The 21681-nt window shown below is 49.2% G+C and overlaps 10 protein-coding genes across 10 annotated transcripts; 5 read left to right on the top strand and 5 right to left on the bottom strand.

Moving 5' to 3' along the window:
* Positions 1-7: 7 nt before the first annotated feature.
* ONS95_002865 (uncharacterized protein) lies at positions 8-2786 on the top strand (the record flags this gene model as incomplete). Its single annotated transcript, XM_058496145.1, has 2 exons — positions 8-2570; positions 2668-2786. Exons 1-2 carry the CDS (start codon positions 1562-1564, stop codon positions 2784-2786), a joined length of 1128 nt encoding a protein of 375 aa, XP_058353396.1. The 5' UTR covers positions 8-1561.
* On the bottom strand, positions 238-1251 carry ONS95_002866 (uncharacterized protein; the record flags this gene model as incomplete). The annotated part of the gene is made up of 1 exon (XM_058496146.1): positions 238-1251. The coding sequence occupies one exon, from the start codon at positions 1249-1251 to the stop codon at positions 238-240; it is 1014 nt and encodes a 337-aa protein (XP_058353397.1).
* Positions 2787-2889: 103 nt separating the features above from the next.
* On the bottom strand, positions 2890-5570 carry ONS95_002864 (uncharacterized protein; the record flags this gene model as incomplete). Its single annotated transcript, XM_058496144.1, has 3 exons — positions 2890-5266; positions 5322-5376; positions 5432-5570. 3 exons carry the CDS (start codon positions 5568-5570, stop codon positions 2890-2892), a joined length of 2571 nt encoding a protein of 856 aa, XP_058353395.1.
* A 237-nt stretch (positions 5571-5807) lies between these two features.
* ONS95_002863 (uncharacterized protein) lies at positions 5808-6720 on the bottom strand. The gene has a single exon (XM_058496143.1). It carries the CDS (start codon positions 6545-6547, stop codon positions 6095-6097), a length of 453 nt encoding a protein of 150 aa, XP_058353394.1. The 5' UTR covers positions 6548-6720; the 3' UTR covers positions 5808-6094.
* Positions 6721-6917: 197 nt separating this feature from the next.
* ONS95_002862 (uncharacterized protein) lies at positions 6918-9557 on the bottom strand. Its single transcript, XM_058496142.1, has 2 exons — positions 7875-9557; positions 6918-7803 (listed from the first exon to the last, which is right to left on the bottom strand). The coding sequence occupies exons 1-2, from the start codon at positions 8160-8162 to the stop codon at positions 7042-7044; spliced, it is 1050 nt and encodes a 349-aa protein (XP_058353393.1). The 5' UTR covers positions 8163-9557; the 3' UTR covers positions 6918-7041.
* ONS95_002861 (uncharacterized protein) lies at positions 7782-9557 on the top strand. The gene is made up of 3 exons (XM_058496141.1): positions 7782-8198; positions 8259-8746; positions 8799-9557. Exons 2-3 carry the CDS (start codon positions 8375-8377, stop codon positions 9396-9398), a joined length of 972 nt encoding a protein of 323 aa, XP_058353392.1. The 5' UTR covers positions 7782-8198; positions 8259-8374; the 3' UTR covers positions 9399-9557.
* Positions 9558-9752: 195 nt separating this feature from the next.
* Positions 9753-11105, top strand: ONS95_002860 (uncharacterized protein). The gene is made up of 2 exons (XM_058496140.1): positions 9753-10425; positions 10541-11105. Exons 1-2 carry the CDS (start codon positions 9829-9831, stop codon positions 10742-10744), a joined length of 801 nt encoding a protein of 266 aa, XP_058353391.1. The 5' UTR covers positions 9753-9828; the 3' UTR covers positions 10745-11105.
* Positions 11106-11774: 669 nt separating this feature from the next.
* Positions 11775-13704, top strand: ONS95_002859 (uncharacterized protein; the record flags this gene model as incomplete). Its single annotated transcript, XM_058496139.1, has 4 exons — positions 11775-12623; positions 12673-13016; positions 13067-13305; positions 13367-13704. The coding sequence occupies 4 exons, from the start codon at positions 11775-11777 to the stop codon at positions 13702-13704; spliced, it is 1770 nt and encodes a 589-aa protein (XP_058353390.1).
* On the bottom strand, positions 12658-16471 carry ONS95_002858 (uncharacterized protein; the record flags this gene model as incomplete). Its single annotated transcript, XM_058496138.1, has 5 exons — positions 12658-13292; positions 13358-13905; positions 13990-15963; positions 16013-16182; positions 16232-16471. The coding sequence occupies 3 exons, from the start codon at positions 16469-16471 to the stop codon at positions 14220-14222; spliced, it is 2154 nt and encodes a 717-aa protein (XP_058353389.1). The 3' UTR covers positions 12658-13292; positions 13358-13905; positions 13990-14219.
* A 1534-nt stretch (positions 16472-18005) lies between these two features.
* On the top strand, positions 18006-20818 carry ONS95_002857 (uncharacterized protein; the record flags this gene model as incomplete). The annotated part of the gene is made up of 5 exons (XM_058496137.1): positions 18006-18512; positions 18560-19345; positions 19393-19499; positions 19545-19707; positions 19757-20818. 5 exons carry the CDS (start codon positions 18006-18008, stop codon positions 20816-20818), a joined length of 2625 nt encoding a protein of 874 aa, XP_058353388.1.
* Positions 20819-21681: the final 863 nt, after the last annotated feature.

Genomic DNA, 21681 nt, shown 5'->3' with positions numbered 1-21681 from the left:
ATTTAATGTCGAAACTTTGATTCAGAGGATTCTACTTCTGAGTAGCTGTTGAGTAAGCACTGCTAAGATAGCGGAGATAAACCTGACCAGACGTTTTTATGCTCCACAGTAATTTAGCGAGTCGCTTGCAGGTGGTCATGTCAACAGAGGTAGATAAACTTTGTAGACAAAGCTTCCCTCGACTCAAAAGCCCTCGTATATCTCAATCCCAGAAACACTTCATCTCAAAACGCCCCATCAAAGCCTCCCGGGAAAAAACCTCTCCCCATTCCTCTCCCTCCAACCCCTATCATGCGCAACCACAACCTCAACCTCCACCCCCTCCGGCAACCTCACCTCTCCCCGTCCCAGCAACTTCCCAATCCTCGCAATCGTCCCCCTCGCAACCTCCGTATCAACATGCACACTCCTCAACCCCCCACACCCATCATCATACATCGCAACGCCCTGCTCACCCGTCAGAATCCTCACGTCATGACAGCAGTCCCCACCAAGATACACCCATTTTGTGGGCGAGATACGAGCGAGGAGGTTGACGTGGCCGTAGAGATGGCCGGGACTATCGACTACGTAGACGCTGCCATCACCGAAGAGGTCCAGCGTTGCGGGGAACTGTGCCAGGGGTTTCCATTCGTGGTCTGTTTGCCTTTCCTTACTCACGGCAGTTATTGAATCTGCTTCATCTACAGGAGGAAATTCCCATGTTCTATCCTTAGGCAACTCATCCTCATTGAACAAGTCAGCAGGATATAGTGGTCCTCCTCCGTGCGCAAGAAGATGCAACGTCCCGCTGCCAACGAGGAATTTCGAGTTTGGGAAATCAGATGGCGTGCCAACGTGATCCCAATGGACGTGGCTGAGCAGCACGATGTCAATGTCCGTCGCGGGATCTAAACCGCCTTTACGCAGGGAGTCAGCAGCGTCTGGGCTTGTGATTGTGGGTTGGCGTTGGGCGGCGTGGTGTTGTTGCGCTGTGCGGTAGCCGGAGAAGTCGCGTTTTAGGCCGAGGTCGAAGACGAGGTTTGTCGTTTTGCTGGAGCGAGATGACGATGTTGATGGAGAAGGAGAAGGATGTTGAATTAAGAATGAGAGGGACGGGACGGTTGTGCGGATTGTAGGAGAGGTATCGGTTATGAAGAGGTATTCGGGGAGAGTCAAGTGGCCAGCATCTAGGGCGGAGATGGTAACGTAGGTTTGATTTGGTGATGGTGGTGGGAGCGCGAGGATCTGTGGATCTTGAGACTGAGACATTGTGTTTGTTCTGTTGTTGGCTGCAATGATCTGAGATAGAATACCATGGGAAATATTGACTTTTCGAGAACATATTCTCGAGCTGTTCCTGCAGTGGCTCCTGCTTCTGGGAACGTTAGGCGTTTGCGGGGTAGCCGTCGATCATATCTTGGGGTATCGACCCCGCTGTGGGGCTTGAGACTCCAAAAAGAATCCCCGACTCCTTGACCGAGCACAGGAACGTATCTCGAGATGAATTCCGGCGTTATTGATATCTCAATAGAAGTGAGTGATTAGGCAACATTTTGACAAGTTGACAAATGCTGCCTTCATGATGGCTTCAACAGCAAGCCTACCAATGTCCATGAAGGCTCAATTCTTAGAGGCATTCAAAACACCTTACGTCCTACGAACAGTGCCACTACCCAAGCCCTCATGTGCCCATGACCTCCTGATCAAAGTAGATGCAGCGTCCTATTGCCACACTGACGCCGTTCTAGCCGATGGACAGATGCCGCCAAACCCTCCATCATTCCCTCACATCGGCTGCCACGAATTTGCCGGAACGATCGTCTCTTTACCACCATCCCCAGCTTCGGATTTCAGGATAGGCGACAGAATCGGAGTCCCAGGCCGTGCCTTCAATCCTTGCGGATCATGCTTCGAATGTCTCGATGAGACCATACCCGACTTCGATCCAGCTGGCTACTCGGTCCTCTGCCCCAACTCAGGAAACAATGGCCTGAGTCGGCCTGGCGGATTTGCCGAATATGCAGTCGTTGATGCTCGCCAGGTGGCTCCAATACCAGCATCTATGACTGCGGTCGAAACTGCACCTTTGATGTGTGCGGGTGTCACGATATATTCTGCTTTGAAGCGATGCCACCTCCAGCCTGGACAGCGAGTTGGCATTGTTGGCTGTGGAGGAGGACTGGGACATCTTGGACTACAATTTGCGACGAAGATGGGATTCAGAGTTATCGGTGTCGACTCGGCTGACGGTGCTTTGACGTTGGCTCAGGACTTGAACACGGGCGCGAGGATCGTGGACGTACGTACGGTAACAGCGGAGCAGATCGTTCAGGAGCTCGGCCAAGAAGATAGAAAGAAAGAAGCTGGGGACAAGGGGCTTGACGCTGTCATTATTCTTCCAGAAAGCCAAAAGGCATTCGAGTACGGAGTTCGACTTTTAAAGAACCACGGTCGGTGTGTTGTGGTGTCGTTTCCCGAAGCTGGCTTTCACTTCTCTGCTCGTGATGTTGTCTTTCGCGATATTTCAATCATAGGGAGCCTTGTTGGAAGCAATAGATCTCTGCGAGAGATGTTGGAATTCGCAGCTGGTGAGTGATCTTTCATCTTGTTAATTGTTCCGACCATTTGCCCACTGTGGTTCTTCGTAATCCAGGGTGGACCTTTGCTGATTGTTCCATGGTGCAGAGCACGACGTCAAAGCAGTGTTGAAGACCTACCCTCTTTCGGGTTTGAATGACCTCGTAGCAGAGTATCATAAAGGAAGTGGGGGCAAGTTGGTCATTGACATGTCTCAGGAGATGTGAAAGCTCTTTGCCACATAGACTTTTGCTAAGCTCGAGAAAGAGCATCTGCTCGTGAGCGGTTTTAGAGTACCAGCGACAATTCCCGAATGCAAAATACCTCAAATCATTCCAGTGACGTGCTCGGTTCCAACATGTCAGCATATGTATTGAGCGAGCTTCCAATGACATCCACAATTGCCCAAGTCTGAGCCCCTCTGAATATTGTAGCCCAAACACGCAAAACACCCGCGCTCAGATGCTTCATCATAGCTGGTGAATCCGTTGGGATGTCAGAAGGAACGGCAAACTCAGTCTCGTTCAACATCGTTTTGACGAGCGAGCTAATCCTCCATTCGTCGTCCGTAATCGGTGGTTCTGGATTTGGAAGCGAGAGAGCCTCGAGCCATTTGCTAAGTAGAAAAGCACATTCGAGGGAGCAGAGTGAATGCTGGATCGACCATATGAAAGTCTGCGTTTTGGAAACAAGCCGGATGCCAATCTTGACGGGAATGCTGAGTGCATGGGCTGAATGAAGGACTGCACGCACGAGTTTTGGTGTGCGTTTGATATCTGGGCTTTCTCGGAATGCATTGGCGATCTGTATTGGGTCGCGAGTATCTAGAGATCTGTAAGGCCCGATGTCTATATTCAGTCTGATATACGCAAGTCGAAGGATTGCCGTGGAGTTGAAGGCTACTGGCCCGTTGGGATCCATAGGGTCTAGGGAAGACTCAGGAGTGCGTTTCCAACCCAGTTGCCAGCTCCGTAAGGCATGCTCGAGTGACGAGAATTCTTCCTGTGTGAACTCACCCGCACTATCGTACCTGCAGTTTGCAATTTGGCGGACAAGGAAGATCTGTTGTACGAGTGCATGGATGAGGATGTAGTTCCCCAGCGACGAATTGGATTCCGAAAGTTCTCGCCCATTGCGAGAAAACAAACGTCGCAGTGCTTCTTGGAATCCAATCTCGGGAGTTGACTTCTTCCTTAGCTCTTTCCAGGCCGTCGCACTCAGAGCTTTGAATTCAGCTGCGGTGGATGGGAGATTTAGCTTGATTTCTGCGTTGAGGATGAGCGGTGGGATATTGTAAACGATGCAGTGTAGATTGAAGAAACAGAACACAATAAATTTTGTTCTTTTAGTACTTTCGAAGTGGACCCACTCTTCCCATGAAGCTGTTTTGGGTAATGATTGCATCTTGAGCCCGTCGTCCCTAACGAGTGTTGCCAGAATGCTCTGAATGGCAAGAGCTTCTCTGAGAATTTCTCGGTGCTTCGCCCAAGTAGCCATAGCCATGAGGAGCAAGAGTGCTTGTGCTGTTTGGATCAAGTCTGGCTTCTGTGAAGTAGGTGAGACTTCCGTATCGGACGGTAGGCCAAGGGGGCCAGAGATAGACCCTGTTCGGGTACTGGAAGTGGTGGAGATATCATGCCCTCCAGCTGAAGCAGACATCCTTGGCCTTCCTAAACTTGCATCTCGTCGACGTATCCTAGATGAAGCAACAGCCTGGCTAGCATTAAAAAGCTCAACTCCTTTCTCACCCTCAAAACAATATTGCGCACCGACGGCAGCCATAGCAAGTGTGAGTTCAATTGAACAGTTTTCGATTGACATTGTCGGTATGTGGAGAAACGGAAGGTGTTCGTGGAATCCGTTGACGTACGCAGCTATGTACCGTGAAAGTGCCAAGCGAGACGGCAGCACGAAATCTGCAGCGATCGCAGAGGAGAATTCAGACAGTTTGACCACGATCACTTGTCTATCTGAAGGAGATACTTCAGCGAGCGGCCGGGCAGCAGTAGTGAGTGGATCTTGAGCTGGGCTTTCCTCTGGCTGTAGACTTGGTAGACGGGAGCCAAAGCGCGAGAATGTGTTTCGTTCTTCGATCTGTTGACTCTGGTTGAACCCAGCGACGCTTTGACTTCCTGCCGGAGGAACCATATCATCGACATAGGAGAATGATTCGGGCGAAAATAAAACCATTGGTTGTCCAGCACTCATCAAAGTTGAGAAATTGTATGATGATAACGGCTCGCTATCAAGGAACGCTGCCAAGTTGTCTAGCGATTCTTCAAATCCCAACCCATAATTTGGAGCCGTATCAAAATTACTCGATAAAGTATTTGAATCGTTTGGAGGAGGCATATCGATTGATACTCCAGGTGTCTGGCCCGAGGTTCCGTCAAAGGTGCCCTGTAATGCAGAATATTCCGCAGCCATTGACAGAGTGGCGAGAGTGTATCCATTGTTCTGATTTGAGTTCATTGGAGGACTGAATGCCATATCGCCAGATGATATATTATCGATGGTGAAGTCAAAGTCGTTCTCTGGTGTTGCTCCTGCTACCGCGGGGCGATCTCTACTATTGAAGGTCAATCGTCTTCGCTTGGTTGTTCTTTTCTGGGCACCCTGGCGTTCATCATCATTATCATGATTGTTAGCAGTCGCGTTGAGAGCATCTTTTTCGTGGGTCAATCTCAGATGGCGGATGAGAAGGTCACTGCGAGTGTCAGATGAGCATATTGTGGTAGACATGGGATAAGGCTAAATCGTACCTCCGACTGAAATGTGAATCACATTGTTGACAACTGAAAGGCTTATCCTGGGTATCTGGTGGCAAAAGGTTCAGTGAAAATAACTCCTAGTCCTCAGACCAATTACCTACGTATTCTTTCATGCCTCTGCAGATGCTCTAGACGAGCGAATCTCCTCTGACAGTGTTGACACTGAAACCTCTTTTTGACTTTGTTCGGGACCGGGGCCGCCTCCCCCTGTTCACCTGTCACTCCGCTTGACAGGACCATGAGCTGCAATGTGAGGAGGGGAATTGAGGAGTACTTTGGGATCAGCCGGTGCTCAACTGTTACTCGGCCCCAATATGTTCAATTCAATCAGAGCGCTTGGTGTTGTTGATGCAGGAGAGGACAATCCGGGGAAGATTGAAGATGCGGGGAAGTTGCTTAATTCAGGGTGCAAGGGTCAGGAGTCGAGGGGGTCAACCCAAATAGGCATTAGAAGCGACGAGCATTGTTCAACAGGCAGCCAGGTTCGTTACTTTCATATATCTCAACAAGATCAGATTATATTGCGCTGATCTACTAGGAAGTGATATGAACAGTGAGCATATGAACTCATTCAATTTACCACCAGATGCATACTCTTGGATGTTGACCTGAACAACTTGGTGTCTCTCAGATTCCATCATTCTGTCGGATTTTGGCCCAAACTTGTCTATGTTCATATCTATTAGAACTGATATTCAACGTCTTAGCTGCCTATTACCAAACTCTCTTTCAAAGTTCATTTATCATGCAACCTCATCCATCCCTCAAGACAGTGCAACTTTCCCTCCTAGTTCCCTCTCCTTCTCCCCCTTCTCGGCCATCTCATTCAATACCTTCTCCGCAACCTTCATCGCATCCACCCCAGCGGGAACACCACAATACGTCGTACAATGCAAAATCGCCTCTCTAATCTCCAACTCCGTCAATCCGTTATTCCTCGCCCCTCTAATATGCACCGCCAATTCCGGAGCCCGATTCAGCGCCATCAGCATTCCAATGTTGAGGAGACTGCGCTGCTTCTTCTCGAGTCCAGGTCTTGTCCAGGCATAGCCCCAACACCATTCTGTGACGAGCTTTTGGCCTTCGATTGAGAATTCCGTGGAGCCGTTGGCAAGGGCACGGTCAACGTATTCGTCTCCTACGACGCTGCGACGCATCTTGAGGCCTTCTTCGAAGAGCTGCTTGTGCAGGGAGTCGAACTTCGGATCGGTTGACATTTTAGAGGATGGTGATTATTGATGGAAGCTTGAGTGGGGCAATTGATTGCTGGACGGGACTTGCTTTTGCTTTGAGAGCAGATTGGGCATTGAAAAAAAGGAAGATTGATTGATTGGAAATAAGATAGTGAAGGACTTATGTTCAAAGACTTCAGATAACAAATCGAGTGTTGATGGAGAACAGTGCCATAACTTGTTGTCCCACCTTGACTTCAAGTTGATTGCCCCACTCGTTTACCCCAATTTACCCCGCACCAAGCTGCAACCCTCTCCAACGCCGGCTGTGGCTCAGATCGACAATGTTGGAGCGACTTCGTGTCGAGGTGCTATGCCTGAATTTTGTTGCTCAATATGACATCGTGATTTTTCTTGATAGCGTAGCCAAAATCATGAACCTGAAGCCTGAAATTCCATCCCAACAAGCGAATCCCTGAAACTTAAGCGATCTTGAAGTCAATAGTAAATTCAGTAAACCAAAAGTACTGAGAAGGTATCTATTCCACAGTATCACCTGTTTTCCAATCTTCTTTACCCCCAAGATATCTATACACCACTCTAGAATCCAAATCTCTACACCTGGGATCATTACTCGCCGCCGTATAAGTCTCCAACCCAAGCTGACCCAGCACATTCTTCGCTCCAACCCTCTTCGCCATATCCACTGCCAATCCAAAATCCTTCCTCATCAGCTGCACCTTGAACCCGTTCTTATACCCATTCGTAGACGGTGCTTCAGGATGTACACCAGGCACTGGGTTGAATCGATCGCAAATCGTATTCTGCGCCGTGCCAGCCGCGAAGACTTTAGCAAGCGTGATAGGATCCAGCCCAGCTCTCATACCCATATCCATAGCCTCTGAACACGAAATAGCAATCACACCCGACAGATAATTATTCGACAATTTTGCCGCAAGACCCAATGATGGCCCGCCACATGGTATAACCTGCGATCCCATCTTCTCGAGGAGTTGTGTGAGGCGTGGCAGGCTAGGATCTGTCTTCGCGCAGCCGAGAAAGAATGCAATCGTGCCTTTGACTGCGCCGACTACTCCGCCGCTGACAGGTGCGTCGTAGAATGAGGCGGAGGGGAAGCTCTTCGCGATGTGGTCTTTTACCAGGAGGCTTGTTGCGGTGTCGATTGTGGAGCAGTCGATGAGGAGTTTGCTGGAGATGTCTGTGCTGCAGACTCCGTTCTTGTCGTCCAGGTAGACTGATCTGACATGTGCCCCTTCTGGAACCATTGATAGAATGACGTCCTAAGTCAAGAGTTCAGGTTCAAGATTTGATTGGCTCGTCTTGAGTAACTTTATTGGAGGGTAGCATTTACCGTCTGCTTTGCAACATCTTTTGCACTCCCACACTTGACAATCTTCTTCGGGTACTCAGCACTGAAAGTGTTCATTACTTCGTCTGCGACATCAAAAACATATATTAGAGTGTCTTGTGGTAATTTGTTTGCCAGATGTCTTGCCATCGGCAAACCCATTGCCCCAAGCCCAATGAACCCAATGGACTCATAGGATTCGCTCCCTGACGATCCCATCTTGACGTCTGTGCAAAGAGATGGAAATAGAATGGGAATTTTCAAGCAAATGGACAGATTAAAATTGATCATTGATATGATAGAAGTTCCCCTTAGATCACCAATCGAGTTGGCGGCTTCCCCAAAACTAAAACTCGCTTGGCGTCTAACTTCGGGGGTCTATCCAAGTGCTTCTTACCCCAATTCAGCGGAACAGTTCCTGAAGTCAAACACCACAACGTTAATTAATCGGGGCTTTCTTGTATCCTCATGCAAGAATCCCAACATATCGACGACTGGTCACCATGTCCTCTATATTCGTGAAGAACTCCGGTCCTCCCTCGCCTCCATTGGAAATTGTAATAGTTCAAATCCACGCCCTCTCAGCGGGCCATTTCTCGCTTCCGGAATATCAATTCGTACATCCTGCTTCGAAGACGGCGAGACATACTGTTCCCTCACTCGCGTTTCTTATTCAACATGACGATGTCGAAACGGGGAAGAAGACGAGAATTGTGTTTGATTTGGGATTGCGCCGGGATGTGAATAGATACTCGGAGCCGATTAGGAAACACACAGAGACGAGACAACCGATGAGAACGGATCCGGATGTGGTCAAAAGTCTTGCTGTTGGGAATCTGACACCGGATGATATTGATTATGTTATTTTATCTCATGTTTGTTCACGCCTTGGTTGTTACAGAACAAATGCTCACAATTTTCCACCAGGTACATTGGGATCATATTGGAGAACCTCGCGACTTTCCCAAGAGTCAATTTATAATTGGATCCGGAGCCAAAGCACTTCTTCAAGGTACTTCCACATCACTCCGAGGAGGACACTCTTTCTTCGAGGTCGATCTACTACCAGAATCGAGGACGACAGAACTCGCAAGTCCCTCATCAGGCGAAAGCTTCAGGAAGCCACTTGCACCCGGACAGCCCGACTTTCATCAAAACTGGACAATTCATCCCATGTTTCCAAACGTAATGGATATCTTCCAAGACGGCAGTCTTTACATCGTCGATGCGCCTGGACATCTTCCTGGCCATATCAATCTCCTAGCCAAGACAGGACCTAACGAGAGTGTCTATCTTGGAGGTGATGCATGCCATGACAGGAGAATCATCCGAATGGAAAAGAAGATTGGGACTTGGACGGATGAGGAGGGACATACGTGCTGTATACATGCTGATAGGAAAGAGGCTGAACGGACGATTGAGCGGATTCGCTTGATTGAGGAGCAAGGGGTTGAGGTTATCTTTGCTCATGATGTGGAGTGGGAAAGGGATCCCAAGAATAGTGGACGCTTTTGGGGAGCAACTTAGGACAACTAGATATTTTAGAGGAAAAATCTTTCTGCACAGTAGGTAGAATCGAGATTCTTTCGAGAAGCAGGAACGAGCAGATCGATTGGCCGAGTCGTCGGCTTACCCACATATGTCAACATAAGACTACAAAAAAATGTACCTACAAAACAACAGTGATTAAATAATTTGTCAAAGACATCAAGAATCGGAATTCTATCCATTGCTTCATCAGAATCAAACCTGCTATCCATTCATCGCGTCCATTTGTTGATTTTGAGGTCAGAAATTACCCCGCAGCCCCACACTTCCCCAATCGCGGGGTCATTTTACGTGAACCCCCTTGAATCCGATATCATCAATTTCACTTTTTAACGCATGGTACCATTTGCAAGTACTTCAATTACTCATAATCTGATCCCAGAAAAATTCTTCACTCCCATTCACAACGATGTCGTCCAGCAAACCTCCCACCGAACTCAAAGCCGCCTTCCAGACCGACCTAGGCCACCTAGCCTTCACCCCTGCCTGGTCCGACATCCTCACCCTCTCCCCCTCAATCTTCGACGCAAGTCGGCACCTCCGCAGCGTCCCTCTCAAAAAGAAACACCTCAAACCCAAACTCCAATCCCTCATCGCCCTCTCCGTCTCCAGCGCCGCAACACACCTCTATGTTCCCGGAATCCGCACACATATGCGCGCGGCGCTGGAAGCTGGAGCCAGTATAGCTGAAGTAACTGAAGTTCTTGAATTGACAAGCACGCTGGGTATTCATGCTTGTAATATTGGAGTGCCGATTTTGGTGGAGGTTATGAAGGAGGAGGGGATTTATGATAGCCATAAGAGCACGATTGAAGCGCCGAAGGATCAGAAGAGGATCGATTTGCGAGAGGAGTTTACGAAGAAGAGGGGATATTGGCATGAGTTCTGGGAGGACTTCTTGAGGCTTGATCCGGAATTTTTTGAGGCGTATTTGGACTTTTCCACTGTGCCGTGGGTGAAAGATACGAAAGGGGATGGGAGTGGAGGTGGTGTTTTGTCGCCGAGGGTGAGTTTTGGTTTTCTGTCTCTTGTCTTGTCTATATCTCTTCTCCCCAAGCTCTTTTATTCGATGTTGAGATAACCCAATTTCTGTGAATAAGGACTGGCTGAATCACGCATAGGATAAAGAGCTTATCTACTGCGCCTTCGACGCCGCATCCACTCACCTCTACAAGCCCGGATTGAAGCTTCACATGAAGAATGCAATAGGATATGGAGCTACGCCGGAAGAGATTATGGAAGTGTTGGAAATTGCTACATTATTGAGTCTGCATACTTTAGAAGTTGCTGCTCCGATTCTGGTCCAGTTGAAGCCTGGGAGGTAAATTGGGAGGCCGTAAACCAGAACTGGCTCTAAGAGTACGACCAATGCAGTTCACAGAGGATCTGAACAAATCTTGAACATGATCTTAACTTGCAGCCAGAGTCCTCAATAATTACGAAACTTGTCTCGCTTTGAAGTTTTGGGATAAGAAAATACAGGACCTAGAGTGGTTTAGCGCAAAGCATCCCAAGTTCGCTTGGGTTTTAGCGAGACTCGTTGCTTCCAAACAAACATCAAATACAGAAACTTCTTCATCTACAGATCCTTGGAAACCCTGTCTGAGCACTGGATAGTCCAAGATACGTGCAATACTCCATTGCAGTATACAAAGCCAGTAAAGGTGCCTTAGCACCATCCTAAATACCGACAAAGGCCGCTCGGTGTTGGCAACATGATTGAAAGTCCGAGGAGCTTACATCAGCATAACCCTGTCGCACTTGGCTACCCAATGGCTTATCCGCCAGGCACGTCGGCCAAGGAGTATATTTTCCGCTTAAGAATATAGTAGGTATAATCTTGAGTCCTTTTTGGGGTCTAAAATGCATAGTGGATTATGCTGTGGTAACTTGTGCGAAATGGACAATGTGGGGGCCCGGACCGCGACATCTGGACCGTTTCCAGGGATAAGACAAGAGGAGTAACACCAGAGAATGGAAAATCCTTGATTTGAATTGTTTTGAATAGAGGACAGATGGGGAGCTTGCTAATGTAAGAAGGGTAGTCTCTGTTGGTCTTGCTCTCGATGCTGATGAAATAACAACATACCTTAGTCAGGGATTACGTCTCGCTCTATTCAGTGCCAGAATGAGGTGAGTTAGTGAGTTTCTGAATGCTTCTTTCGATCTCGGACTTAGATCCCAATGACTTTGTCGTGGCTCGCAGACCGCGCAATTGGAGAAAAGTCCGAGGACGACGACTAGTTTCGGTGTATATAATATCAGAGTCCCAGAGAACTGTAAGGTTCGTGAGCAAGAATCAGTACATCAATTGCACAACTGCCACTTCGCAATCAAGTCCTAAACACATTCAAGATGCGTGATTTGATCAGAGATTCAACAATCGGACAAGTCCTCAGATTCCTGACAAGTAACCGAGTTGGAAAATACGTCGAGGAACAGGAATCCTTCGAACTGCCTCCTTCCTACAACCCAAATCTAGCACCACGACGACCCAACCCCAATTCCTCCTTCCGAACCGAACAAAACGATGAGTCAAAAGAAGACGCGGGCCAATCCAACAGCGACATCGAAAACCAATCCCAAACAGACGTCGAAACCCAACCAGGTCTCAGCACCACCACGTCCCTACCAATTTCCCCATCTCAAAGCAACAACAATCCAGCTCTCACCAAAGAAAAAACAATCAGACCCCACCGCACCAACGACGGAATCTTCCTCGTAACCTGGTACACCGACGACGACCCCGAGAATCCTCAAAACTGGTCCTTCGCAAAGAAAGCTTGGGTCGGCACAGTCATCTTCTTCTACACCTTCGCCGTGTACGTCGGTTCCTCTCTCTACACTGCTGGTATCCCAGATATTGTGCGTATCTTCGGCGTCAGTGAAGTCGCCGCTTCTCTAGGCCTCTCATTGTATGTTGTGGGCTATGGGATTGGGCCGTTGCTGTTCTCGCCACTTTCTGAGATCCCAGCTATTGGGAGAAACTCACCGTACATCATCACGTTTATTAGTTTTGTGATATTGACGGTGCCAGCATCGCTGGTGAATAATTTTGGGGGTTTGTTGGTTCTGAGGTTCTTGCTGGGGTTCTTTGGGTCGCCGTGTTTGGCGACGGGGGCGGCGAGTTATGGTGACTTCTTCCATCCGACAGTCTTGGTGTACTGTATCACTTTCTGGGGTGCGGGCGCGACTCTGGGTCCTGTAAGTATTCCTTCTAATCGGGAATTGTGAATTGGACTAATGAGAACAGTGTCTCGGTCCACTCATCGCAGGCTTCGCCGTCCAAGCCAAGGACTGGCGCTGGAGTGCCTGGGAACTTCTCTGGATCTCCGGCCCCATGCTCCTCGTCATGCTCATTGCTCTTCCTGAGACATCATCCGACACGATCCTCCTCCATCGTGCCCAAAGACTGAGAAAACTTACAGGTCGGACAGATTTGAAGTCCGATTCGGAGATCAAGCAAGCGGCCATGAACTCTCGCCAAATCACAATCGATGCGCTGATCAAACCGTGGGAGATCAACATCCTGGATCCAGCTGTACTGTTCACGACGGTGTATACTGCGCTCGTGTATGGAATTTTCTATTCGTTCTTGTAGGTTCTCGTTCTTTCTGCGACACCCCGACTCCGCTAATGTGCCAAAGTGAATCATTCCCTCTCGTCTACGTTGAGATCTACGGCTTCAATCTCGGAGAACTGGGCCTCTCTTTCTTATCCGTACTCGTTGGCCTGATTGTTGGCTGTACACTATACTGCCTCTTCTTCATTTATATCGGCGACCCGCATATGGCCAAAGTCGGATTCTGGAATGTCCCGCCTGAATATCGCATCCAGCCGAGTCTGCTCGGGACGTTCTTTATTCCTATGGGACTGTTTATATTCGGTGAGCACACCCATGCACATCCAAGTATATTTGAGTGACAATAAGTACTGACTGGAACAAGCTTGGACCGCCCGTCATTCTGTCCACTGGATAGCCAGCATGATCGGTATCGCAGTCAGCGTCTGCGGCATCTCCCTCGTCATGCAGTCATTGTTCATCTATCTCCCGTTCACATACCCAAAATACGCAGGAAGTCTCTTCGCCGCCAATGATTTCGCGAGATCGATGTTCGCGGCTGGATCTATCCAATATGCGCGCCCGATGTTTCTCAATCTGGGCATTGCTGGTGGTGTCAGTCTCTTGGGTGGGCTGACGACTTGTTGTATTTTGGGTGTCTTTGTGATTTTTATCTTTGGGGCGAGGTTGAGGAAGAAGAGTAAATTTGCCGTGGCCTCTTAGAGTATACTGGGAAAGTGAGGTGGTTGTGTTCCGGTGGCAATAATGTTAGCGAGGGCGAAGGTTCTATCTAGCCGGCCGAATTTGTACAATTGTATTTGCGCATTGGAGATTTCTGGAGGCGGTGCATGGTTGGTAAGGCTCGTTATTTTAATTTTCGTCTTTGCATGGGATATTTAGACGCGGCCAGCTCTAATCTGTAACCTTTTGTCAGTGTAAGTTGTCGTCAAGCATCTGAAATAAAAGTGGAATGAACAAGAAGCCCTGCAACAACTGGAAGTCACTTACCATTACCTGCACGGCCAGATTCGCACGTCAGGTTCGATAGGGTATCGAAAGGGCAGCAGACACGATTTTTAATAGAATAGGCCGATCGACATATCGGACTTTGTCGCCGCAGATAGTATTGAGGGCATATGCAAAGTTTTCCTTCTGTATTGTGAATCTACAACTCGGTATCTGCAACTCAAACGCCGGACCAAATCCACCCGCTATGTACAAATGCAAGTAACGACAAATCAAGCAGCTCGTCTCGCAGTGGTGCTCATTAACGTGATCTTCTTCTTCTTCTTCCCCTTTCCTTGACCTCCAGCTTTCGGAGTCTCTGGCCCGTTCAGAGAAGCAGCCTGGACCTGTGCGATCAGATCGTTCTGGGCATTCTCCGCCCGCAGCTCCTGCTCCCAGGAAGACAGCCAGCCATCATCGCCATCTTGCTCCACACGCTGGGCGTGAGTCTCTGGAGATGCTGGGGCGACCAATGCAGTACCCCATACTGTCCTTGGTGCAGTTGGACTTGTAGATGGTGATGCCAATGGTCCAAACGAGGATCCTTGGCGGGTAGGCCAAGGAGGCGACGCATTGCTCGCATCAAGCGAAGTTGATGCGATATCGACGAAGTCTTGCGAAGAGAAGGTCTCCGCGGTTATGCTTGGTCGTTTCCTCCTAGCATTTGCCCAGCGAGCATCATCCTCGGCTTTCTCTGCACGAACTCTATCTCGCTCCTCACGACTTTCCTTGTCCCGATTGCGTTTTCTTCTCTTCTCGATCTCATCCTTGAATTGAATCAAGATCTCAGGGCTGACCACATCTGTCCAATTACACTCAAGAAATCCAACTTCACAGCCGTCTGGAAGATGTGAAAGATATTTCGTTCGCTTTCGTAAGTCATAATCCATGATATGGCCAGTGGATACGCGCTCAACGCGTGGGAGGAGCGTAGAAGGGAATGAGGCGAAGTTGCCGAATGCAGACTTCAAAATTCGGATGTCGAGAGGAGCCAGATAGTAATGGAGAAGAGCCTGGTAGAAGTAATAAGGTGCATCGGGATGATGCGCCTCACTGTGGCCAACTCGAGCAATTTTCGTCTCGTGGTGGGCAGGGATCGCTTGTGGCTGAATGATTGGAAGACCCAAAGACTCATCATTCGTCTGAGCAGTCTCCAATGCAGGCGTACCGTTGGCAAGGTTCAAGCCGGAATTTGAGGCTTTTTGAACAAAGTACATCTCCGGGGCGTTTTCGTCCATCACAGTAAACTGAATTGGTAGTTTCTTGGGCTTCTTTTCTGCCGGTTGTTTTGCCACTGCGGGTGGATTGCCAATGCCCTCGACCTTCTCCTTAGCTTCTCTAACTGCGTTGACCGCCTTCCTCGTCCATTCCGGCTCTTCACCAAACATCAACTCGTCCTCATTTTCCTGTCGCTGGAGATCTTGTATTTCCTCATCGTACTGTTCCAACATGTACTCTTCACTGCCCTTCATAATTCTGGCATAATCTGTAACTTCCGCAGCAAAGTACCAGGGTATATCTTCTGATTTCGGCAGGGCTTCGGCTCCATCCCGAGGTAAGGCGAGAGTACTCCCAGGCTGGCGCATTACCAATCGCAATACCACATCGTCACCTTCCCGTGGGGCGGGGCTCTCTTGTCCAGTGTACCACCTCACGGGTCTAGTCTCGGAAATGTATACCGAATCCCAGCAGATGGGGCATTTCTTCCACCGCGCTTTCTTCTCAGGTATCGGGTTGGTATCGTCGGAGGAGTGCATGTAACGAATGAGACAAGGAAGGCAGAAGATATGACCGCACTTTGCCATTCGTGGAGCGACAGGATGGGAGAGGCAGATGGGACACGACGCTTCCTGTGATACTGACGATGCAAGAATCTGCAGAACGTCATTCCAATCGAGATGTTGATCAGCGTTGATTGCTTGCTGCTTATAATCTCCGTTGGGTTTGACGATGAACCTGTAGTTGGCATGAATGTACCTGGATGATAGCGTCAGAACAGTTCATCACGAGCATCTTGACACCGTACCTCGCCTTATCACTAGAATGATGACCTGATCCAATTCCATAGATGTTACCCCTCCTTGATCCTCTGGCAATGTTGTTACGATAGTCTTGTGGTCGAGGAGGAAGGGTGATGTTCATTAGGTGAGTGATCGAGGTCTGCCCCCGACGGCTGTTGGCATTTCTCATGACTCCCTATGTCTTGTTAGCACAGTAACCCCTGGTATTTAGGAAACGTGCGTACGGATTCCGCCATAGCATCCTCATCCGCGAGCCTCGGTTTCCTCGAGTTCTTGTGCTGCTTCTTGTGACCTTGAGTGTTTCGGGGAGACGCGTTGACTGGGAGAGAATGACCCGCAAAGCGTCGTGAGCCTGACTCGAAGCTTGGAGAAGGACTTTGATTCTGCTGCTGAAGAGGAGAATGCGAGGAGATATTGAGCGACTTGCCGCCAGATGAGGACGCGTTTTGAAGAGCAGAATTCATGATCGTTTCCAGACACCGTTTCGAGCTCTGCTTCGGCAATTATACAGACAATCAAGCTGTATAAGGGAGCCTACAGCTACGGTTTTGGGTCTTTGACCTCGATATCCAGAATGGGGCCAGGGCACGTATGTCCGTCGCGAGGAGATGAAGGCGAGAGACGGATCGATGGTCTGATGTTGACTCTAAGGATTCGTTGACCACCGGAACAAGGATCAGCTCGATTTCGAGAGGAGCAAGGAAAGAAGGAAGAAAAGACAAGAGAACAATGAGAATGGTGTTGTTGATGATCAATCTACAAACAGACGCCAGAGGCGCTGATGGAGTTGTAGTGGGGGGACGGGAGTCACAACAGCTGGGTCTTGGGCAGGGAAGATGAGGGGCGAGGAGTGGTGCACCAAAGACAATCCGCGCTAGTTTTCGGCAAAAGGGACTAAAGTGCTTTCTCGTCATCACACATGGCAGAGGAGAGGTGAGACCGATAATACAAAGGGATTTAAATATTTGGAAGTTATAACCCGACAAAAAGATTGTTATGCACGTAACAATCAACGGGATACGATTGCAAGACCAAGTGCTTGTCACGAGTCATCGAGCTTGTTTTATGCCTGCAAGGTCAAGAAACTGGATCGGATAGGAACAGACAGATATGGGAGAATTACAGAGCCTATTCGTATATCGATACTCGAAAAATATGGAAATCTTCAGATATTAAGATTGAGATACTAAATTCTTTGGCCAAGACTACTTCACAGGTCACTGATCAAGCCAGAAGATACCCGGCTTGTCAGCTACCGGACGAACCACATTCAAGAAGATTGCAGTATATAGCCATTTATGAATAGGCAAGCCTCCCTTCCCTCAAGCGGATCATAAGATTATTAATTTTCCATAAATATCACCTGTGATGATTGCCCTTGCTTTGGGGGTTTGCTGACGTCTCTCACCCTCTGACAACAGTTGCAAGCCACACCGACCGACATGTTTGAGCAAGACCTGCTAAATTTAAAAGCAAATAAATGTAGTAAATGAGAGTTGACAAACTGATATAAAATTGTTTTCGTCGACCTTTTGTCCCTCCTTTACAGATACGCCCATTTACTGGCAAATATTCATGTCTCGAAGTACCAAACCAAGCAAACCACACCAAGGGAGACCCCGTCCCTCGCCTAGCGGGAAATTTCTTGGCGCTCGGGCCATTTCTATCGGACTCCATCCATCCCATAACATAATTTTGGATTTGACCCCCAGACTGACAACCTCGCCCACCCACGCGACATCACAGCCTCGACGCCAACGCCAACCCTTCTTTCAAGAAGAGGTCCTAGATCCCGAGTCAACGTTGTCCATTGTCCCTTCATCACTGCGACGGACTCCTCGGCTTCAATCCTCGTTGCCTCGTCGCCCATCCGCGCGCTGACTCTGGTCGCGATCGTATCCCACTTCCAGCTCCCACAAGGTTCTACCTTCGCACGCGCAGCTCCAATTCGACCTGAACGCGGTCGAGTTGGGAGAAGCATCTCCCTCCCAAGCCGGCATGATGAACGGCCGTCATCTGCCGGCAGGGCAAGGCATGCCACCGGATGTGGGCAGGAGGAGGCCTCATAATCAATACCAACAACATCAGCACCAGCATCAGCAACATCAGCAATATCCTCCGCAGATGTATCAAAACTACATGCAACCATATGGCGCCAATTACTATCCCCAAGCTCCTATGCCTCAGCAATACCACAATGCTCCTCTTCCACACCAATACAATCCATATGCTCCGCCGCCATATGTACGATCTCCCCCTCCGGCTATGCAGCAGCATTATATGCCTGCGCCAGTTCCTCAGCAGCAACAACCATATCCACGACCACATCATTCCCCTGTCGTGTCTACTCCATACCAGGCACCTCCTCCGCAAGCTCCCTCGTCTACCCAGTCGTCTCACACAGTCCCTGTGCCAATGACACCTCCCACACCACAAACGGCTTTAAGCGTAGCTCCATCTTCTCCTGCACAAGACGAATCTCCCCGTGAACCTTTCAGAGCTCCAGTAAGTCTCTTGTGAATCGTTGTTTGCGCATACTAATCCTTTATCAGCTCCCTTGGTTATCGAGACCCGACCTCTCTTGGCCAGCAAGAAAAGCACGAAGAAAGCGTAAAGCTACACCCAAACCTACAGAGTCTGTCACACCAACCCCAGCCGCACAAGAGGGAAGCGGGGAGAAGAAAGTCGAGGAGAAGCTTGAGCAAGCCGAGGACAAAGTCGCACCAGAGAAGGTGGATGATAAGCCAGTTGAGTCGCAAAAGGAGATTCTGGAGGAGGCCGTTCCGCGCCCTGACACCCCATCTACGAGTCATCCTGCATCCGAAGACAACTCAACAAACCCAACAACACCCTCTTCACAGCAAGCATCAGCTTCTGTGGCTGGAGAAACCACACCAGTTCCAAAGCACAAAGCAAACGGCCCAGTTGTCCCTGCCCTCCCTAAACTCATCCGCGAATCCAAGGCAACGCCAGAAAAGAAGGAAGATGTGCAGCTAGAAGCTTCTCCGGCTGCGGTGGGGGAGATATCGGCCGAAGCGACGAAGCCCATATCCGAAGGAGACAAGGAAGAGGTCAAGCAGGAAGCACCAGCTCCAGCTCCAAAAGCTTGGTCAACACCAAAGTTATGGACTGGCCTCTTCAACCCGTCTGCGGCTAATTCTACTGCACCTCCGAGCGAATCTGGCTTGGGAAGCACGACTCCAGCAGCGGCCAAATCAAACGCGGAGTCTCTCGCAGAAGCTTTGCGATCCTTCAATGCTGTCACGAATGACTCGAAGGTTGCATTCTTGAAGCCTCGTGGCTTGGTCAACACTGGTAACATGTGCTATATGAATTCGGTAGGTGCCAATCAATCCTTGTTGATTCATAACTAACAGAAATATAGGTTTTACAGGTTCTCATTTTTTGTACTCCTTTCTTTAGCTTCTTGGACCAAGTCAGCAAGCGGGCCGCGCATAGCTTCAAGAGCGATACTCCATTGATCGACGCCATGTAAGTAGACTGAACAGAATTTTAAGGACAGGCTGACTCTTCTAGGATTTTGTTCAAGCAGGAATATCCTGTCATTGACTCAGCTGTCTCAGTTGACCAATTGAGACGAAGACTAAAGGATGGTGACCTTGAGCAATACGGGGACCCATTCACACCGGACTTCGTTTATAACGTGATCAACCGCCTTCCAAGGTTCTCTAGCATGAGGGTGAGTGTCATGAATATTAAATGTGATGGCTTGTACTGACTCCAAGTAGCGTGGCCACCAGCAAGACGCCGAGGAGTTCTTGGGATTTCTTCTCGAAGGCCTCCACGACGAATGCGTCCACGTTATGCGAAACAGCACTTCTAATAATACGTCGGCGATTGCAACACCCACAAATGGTCCGTCGTCCCCAACCAGCGAGGCCGGAAGTGTCCATGGCTCCGTAACAGGAAAAGAAAATGGATGGTTGGAAGTTGGGCCTAAGCAGAAGGCAGCTGTTACCCGATCATCTGGGACTATCGCCACTGGATCACCTCTCACCAAGATTTTTGGTGGAAATTTGAGGTCTGAACTGAGAGTTCCAGGGTTGAAAGACTCCGTGACTCTCGAACCCTACCAGCCCCTGCAATTGGATATTGGCGCCCCAAACGTCAATAACATCGTCGACGCTCTCAAAGGTCTCACTCGTTCAGAAGTTCTCCATGGTGACTTCAAGTCTCCCAAGGGGCCAAATGTCACAGCCACAAAGCAAGTCTTCATTGAGACCCTCCCACCCGTCTTGATCCTTCACTTGAAGCGATTCCAGTATGACAATGCTGGTGGAACTCAGAAGATCTGGAAAAAGGTCGGCTATCCACTGGAGTTGGAAATTCCCAAGGAAGTTTTCCCCCGACAACAGCGTGCTGCCTACGCCCACACCGGTCTACCCAAGTACCGCTTGATTGCTGCCGTCTATCATCATGGCAAGAATGCTAGTGGAGGCCACTACACTGTTGATGTGAGGAGGCAAGATGGGCGGGAATGGATCAGACTTGATGACACTGTCATTCGTCGGGTCAGAAGTGAGGAGGTTGCTGAGGGTGGGAGTGAAGAAGACCCTAAGGTTCTTGCAGCTGCCTTGGATGCTCACAAGAAGGAAGTCTCGGGCAATGGCTTTGCTGCCATTGATGGTGCAGAGGAAGATACGGATCAAGATGGGTGGAAGCAGGCAATTGGAACTGGAAAGAAGTGGTCTGCCGTCGCCAATGGCACTTCTACGCCCAAGGCTAAGGGTGAGAAGTTCTCAGTCAAGGACAATAAGGTCGCGTACATGTTGTTCTACCAGAAGATCTGAGGTTGGAGGAAATTTTGAGGGCTGTTTAGGACGTGTGGCTGAGCCCCCTGTACCGGGATTGCTGCTGCACGCTCCAACTCTCGTTTCCAGGAGCTTTTCGTGGATGCTGGAAATTTCTGGTTGTGCTTCTAGTTCTGGGTCTCTTGATCCCTCCACTTGGCATGAGCGAAACGGCGCAACTGGAATGATGGGTGTCTAAAAGTTAGCATGACACTAGGTGGTGGGCGATTTGGGCGAGCTTCTTCCATGTATTATATTTGTGTTGCTACTTGCCATAGAAACACATCACGATGGTACAATAAAAGCGATATTAATCTTGGCCTTGACGAGACAGTCTGCAAAGGTGATGAAGTCAATATTCTTCAGAAGTGCGGATTTACTCTTGGATGACTGGAGAATGGCGGTTCTCATTAAGTCACAGGAGGAGGTTGTGTTACGCAGTCTGATTTTAAGCGGTGAACAAGTAAACGTTGGGAATGGAGGTTTCCGCATGTTTACAAATAAACACTTTATTCCCCGCTTCATGTTCGCCCCTATTCGGTGCCCGCGGACACCGCGCGTTGATTTGCTGAGAGCCCGGATATTGATATTTGCCCCTGTCTGGAAGTAAAAAACGCGCCTGCCGGATTAATTTCCCTCGCGACCCAGCGCCAAAATAGTCCCGATGGGGCAGCAATCACCAGCATTCTCACCACAACCACCTCCTCCAGAGACGTGTGTGCGGGCTGTGATTAACAATTGCTTGATGGCTCAGAGGACCCATTCAATTCTTTTTCTGTCTTTACCTGTTTTCACCCTGGCCCATTGATTCCTTGCTCTCTCTTCTCTCCTATAAATACAAGTCGCTGTTGCGCAAGACTGAA

This window comes from Cadophora gregata, assembly GCF_030347475.1.
Source record: "Cadophora gregata isolate MNR1 chromosome Unknown scaffold_12, whole genome shotgun sequence".
Lineage (NCBI taxonomy): Eukaryota > Fungi > Ascomycota > Leotiomycetes > Helotiales > Ploettnerulaceae > Cadophora > Cadophora gregata.
Note: the sequence above shows the minus strand (reverse complement) of the source record. Positions and strands in the feature narration are given on the sequence as shown.

Bases quoted from the DNA above. Each gene is read 5' to 3' on its own strand.
- ONS95_002862 (XM_058496142.1), bottom strand. From the start codon at position 8,162: ATGATCAATTTTAATCTGTCCATTTGCTTGAAAATTCCCATTCTATTT. The intron at 7,804-7,874 runs GTAAATGCTACC...CTCTTGACTTAG, and splicing joins AAGATGTTGCAAAGCAGACG to GACGTCATTCTATCAATGGT.
- ONS95_002863 (XM_058496143.1), bottom strand. From the start codon at position 6,547: ATGTCAACCGATCCGAAGTTCGACTCCCTGCACAAGCAGCTCTTCGAA.
- ONS95_002861 (XM_058496141.1), top strand. From the start codon at position 8,375: ATGTCCTCTATATTCGTGAAGAACTCCGGTCCTCCCTCGCCTCCATTG. The intron at 8,747-8,798 runs GTTTGTTCACGC...ATTTTCCACCAG, and splicing joins ATTATGTTATTTTATCTCAT to GTACATTGGGATCATATTGG.
- ONS95_002860 (XM_058496140.1), top strand. From the start codon at position 9,829: ATGTCGTCCAGCAAACCTCCCACCGAACTCAAAGCCGCCTTCCAGACC. The intron at 10,426-10,540 runs GTGAGTTTTGGT...AATCACGCATAG, and splicing joins GTGGTGTTTTGTCGCCGAGG to GATAAAGAGCTTATCTACTG.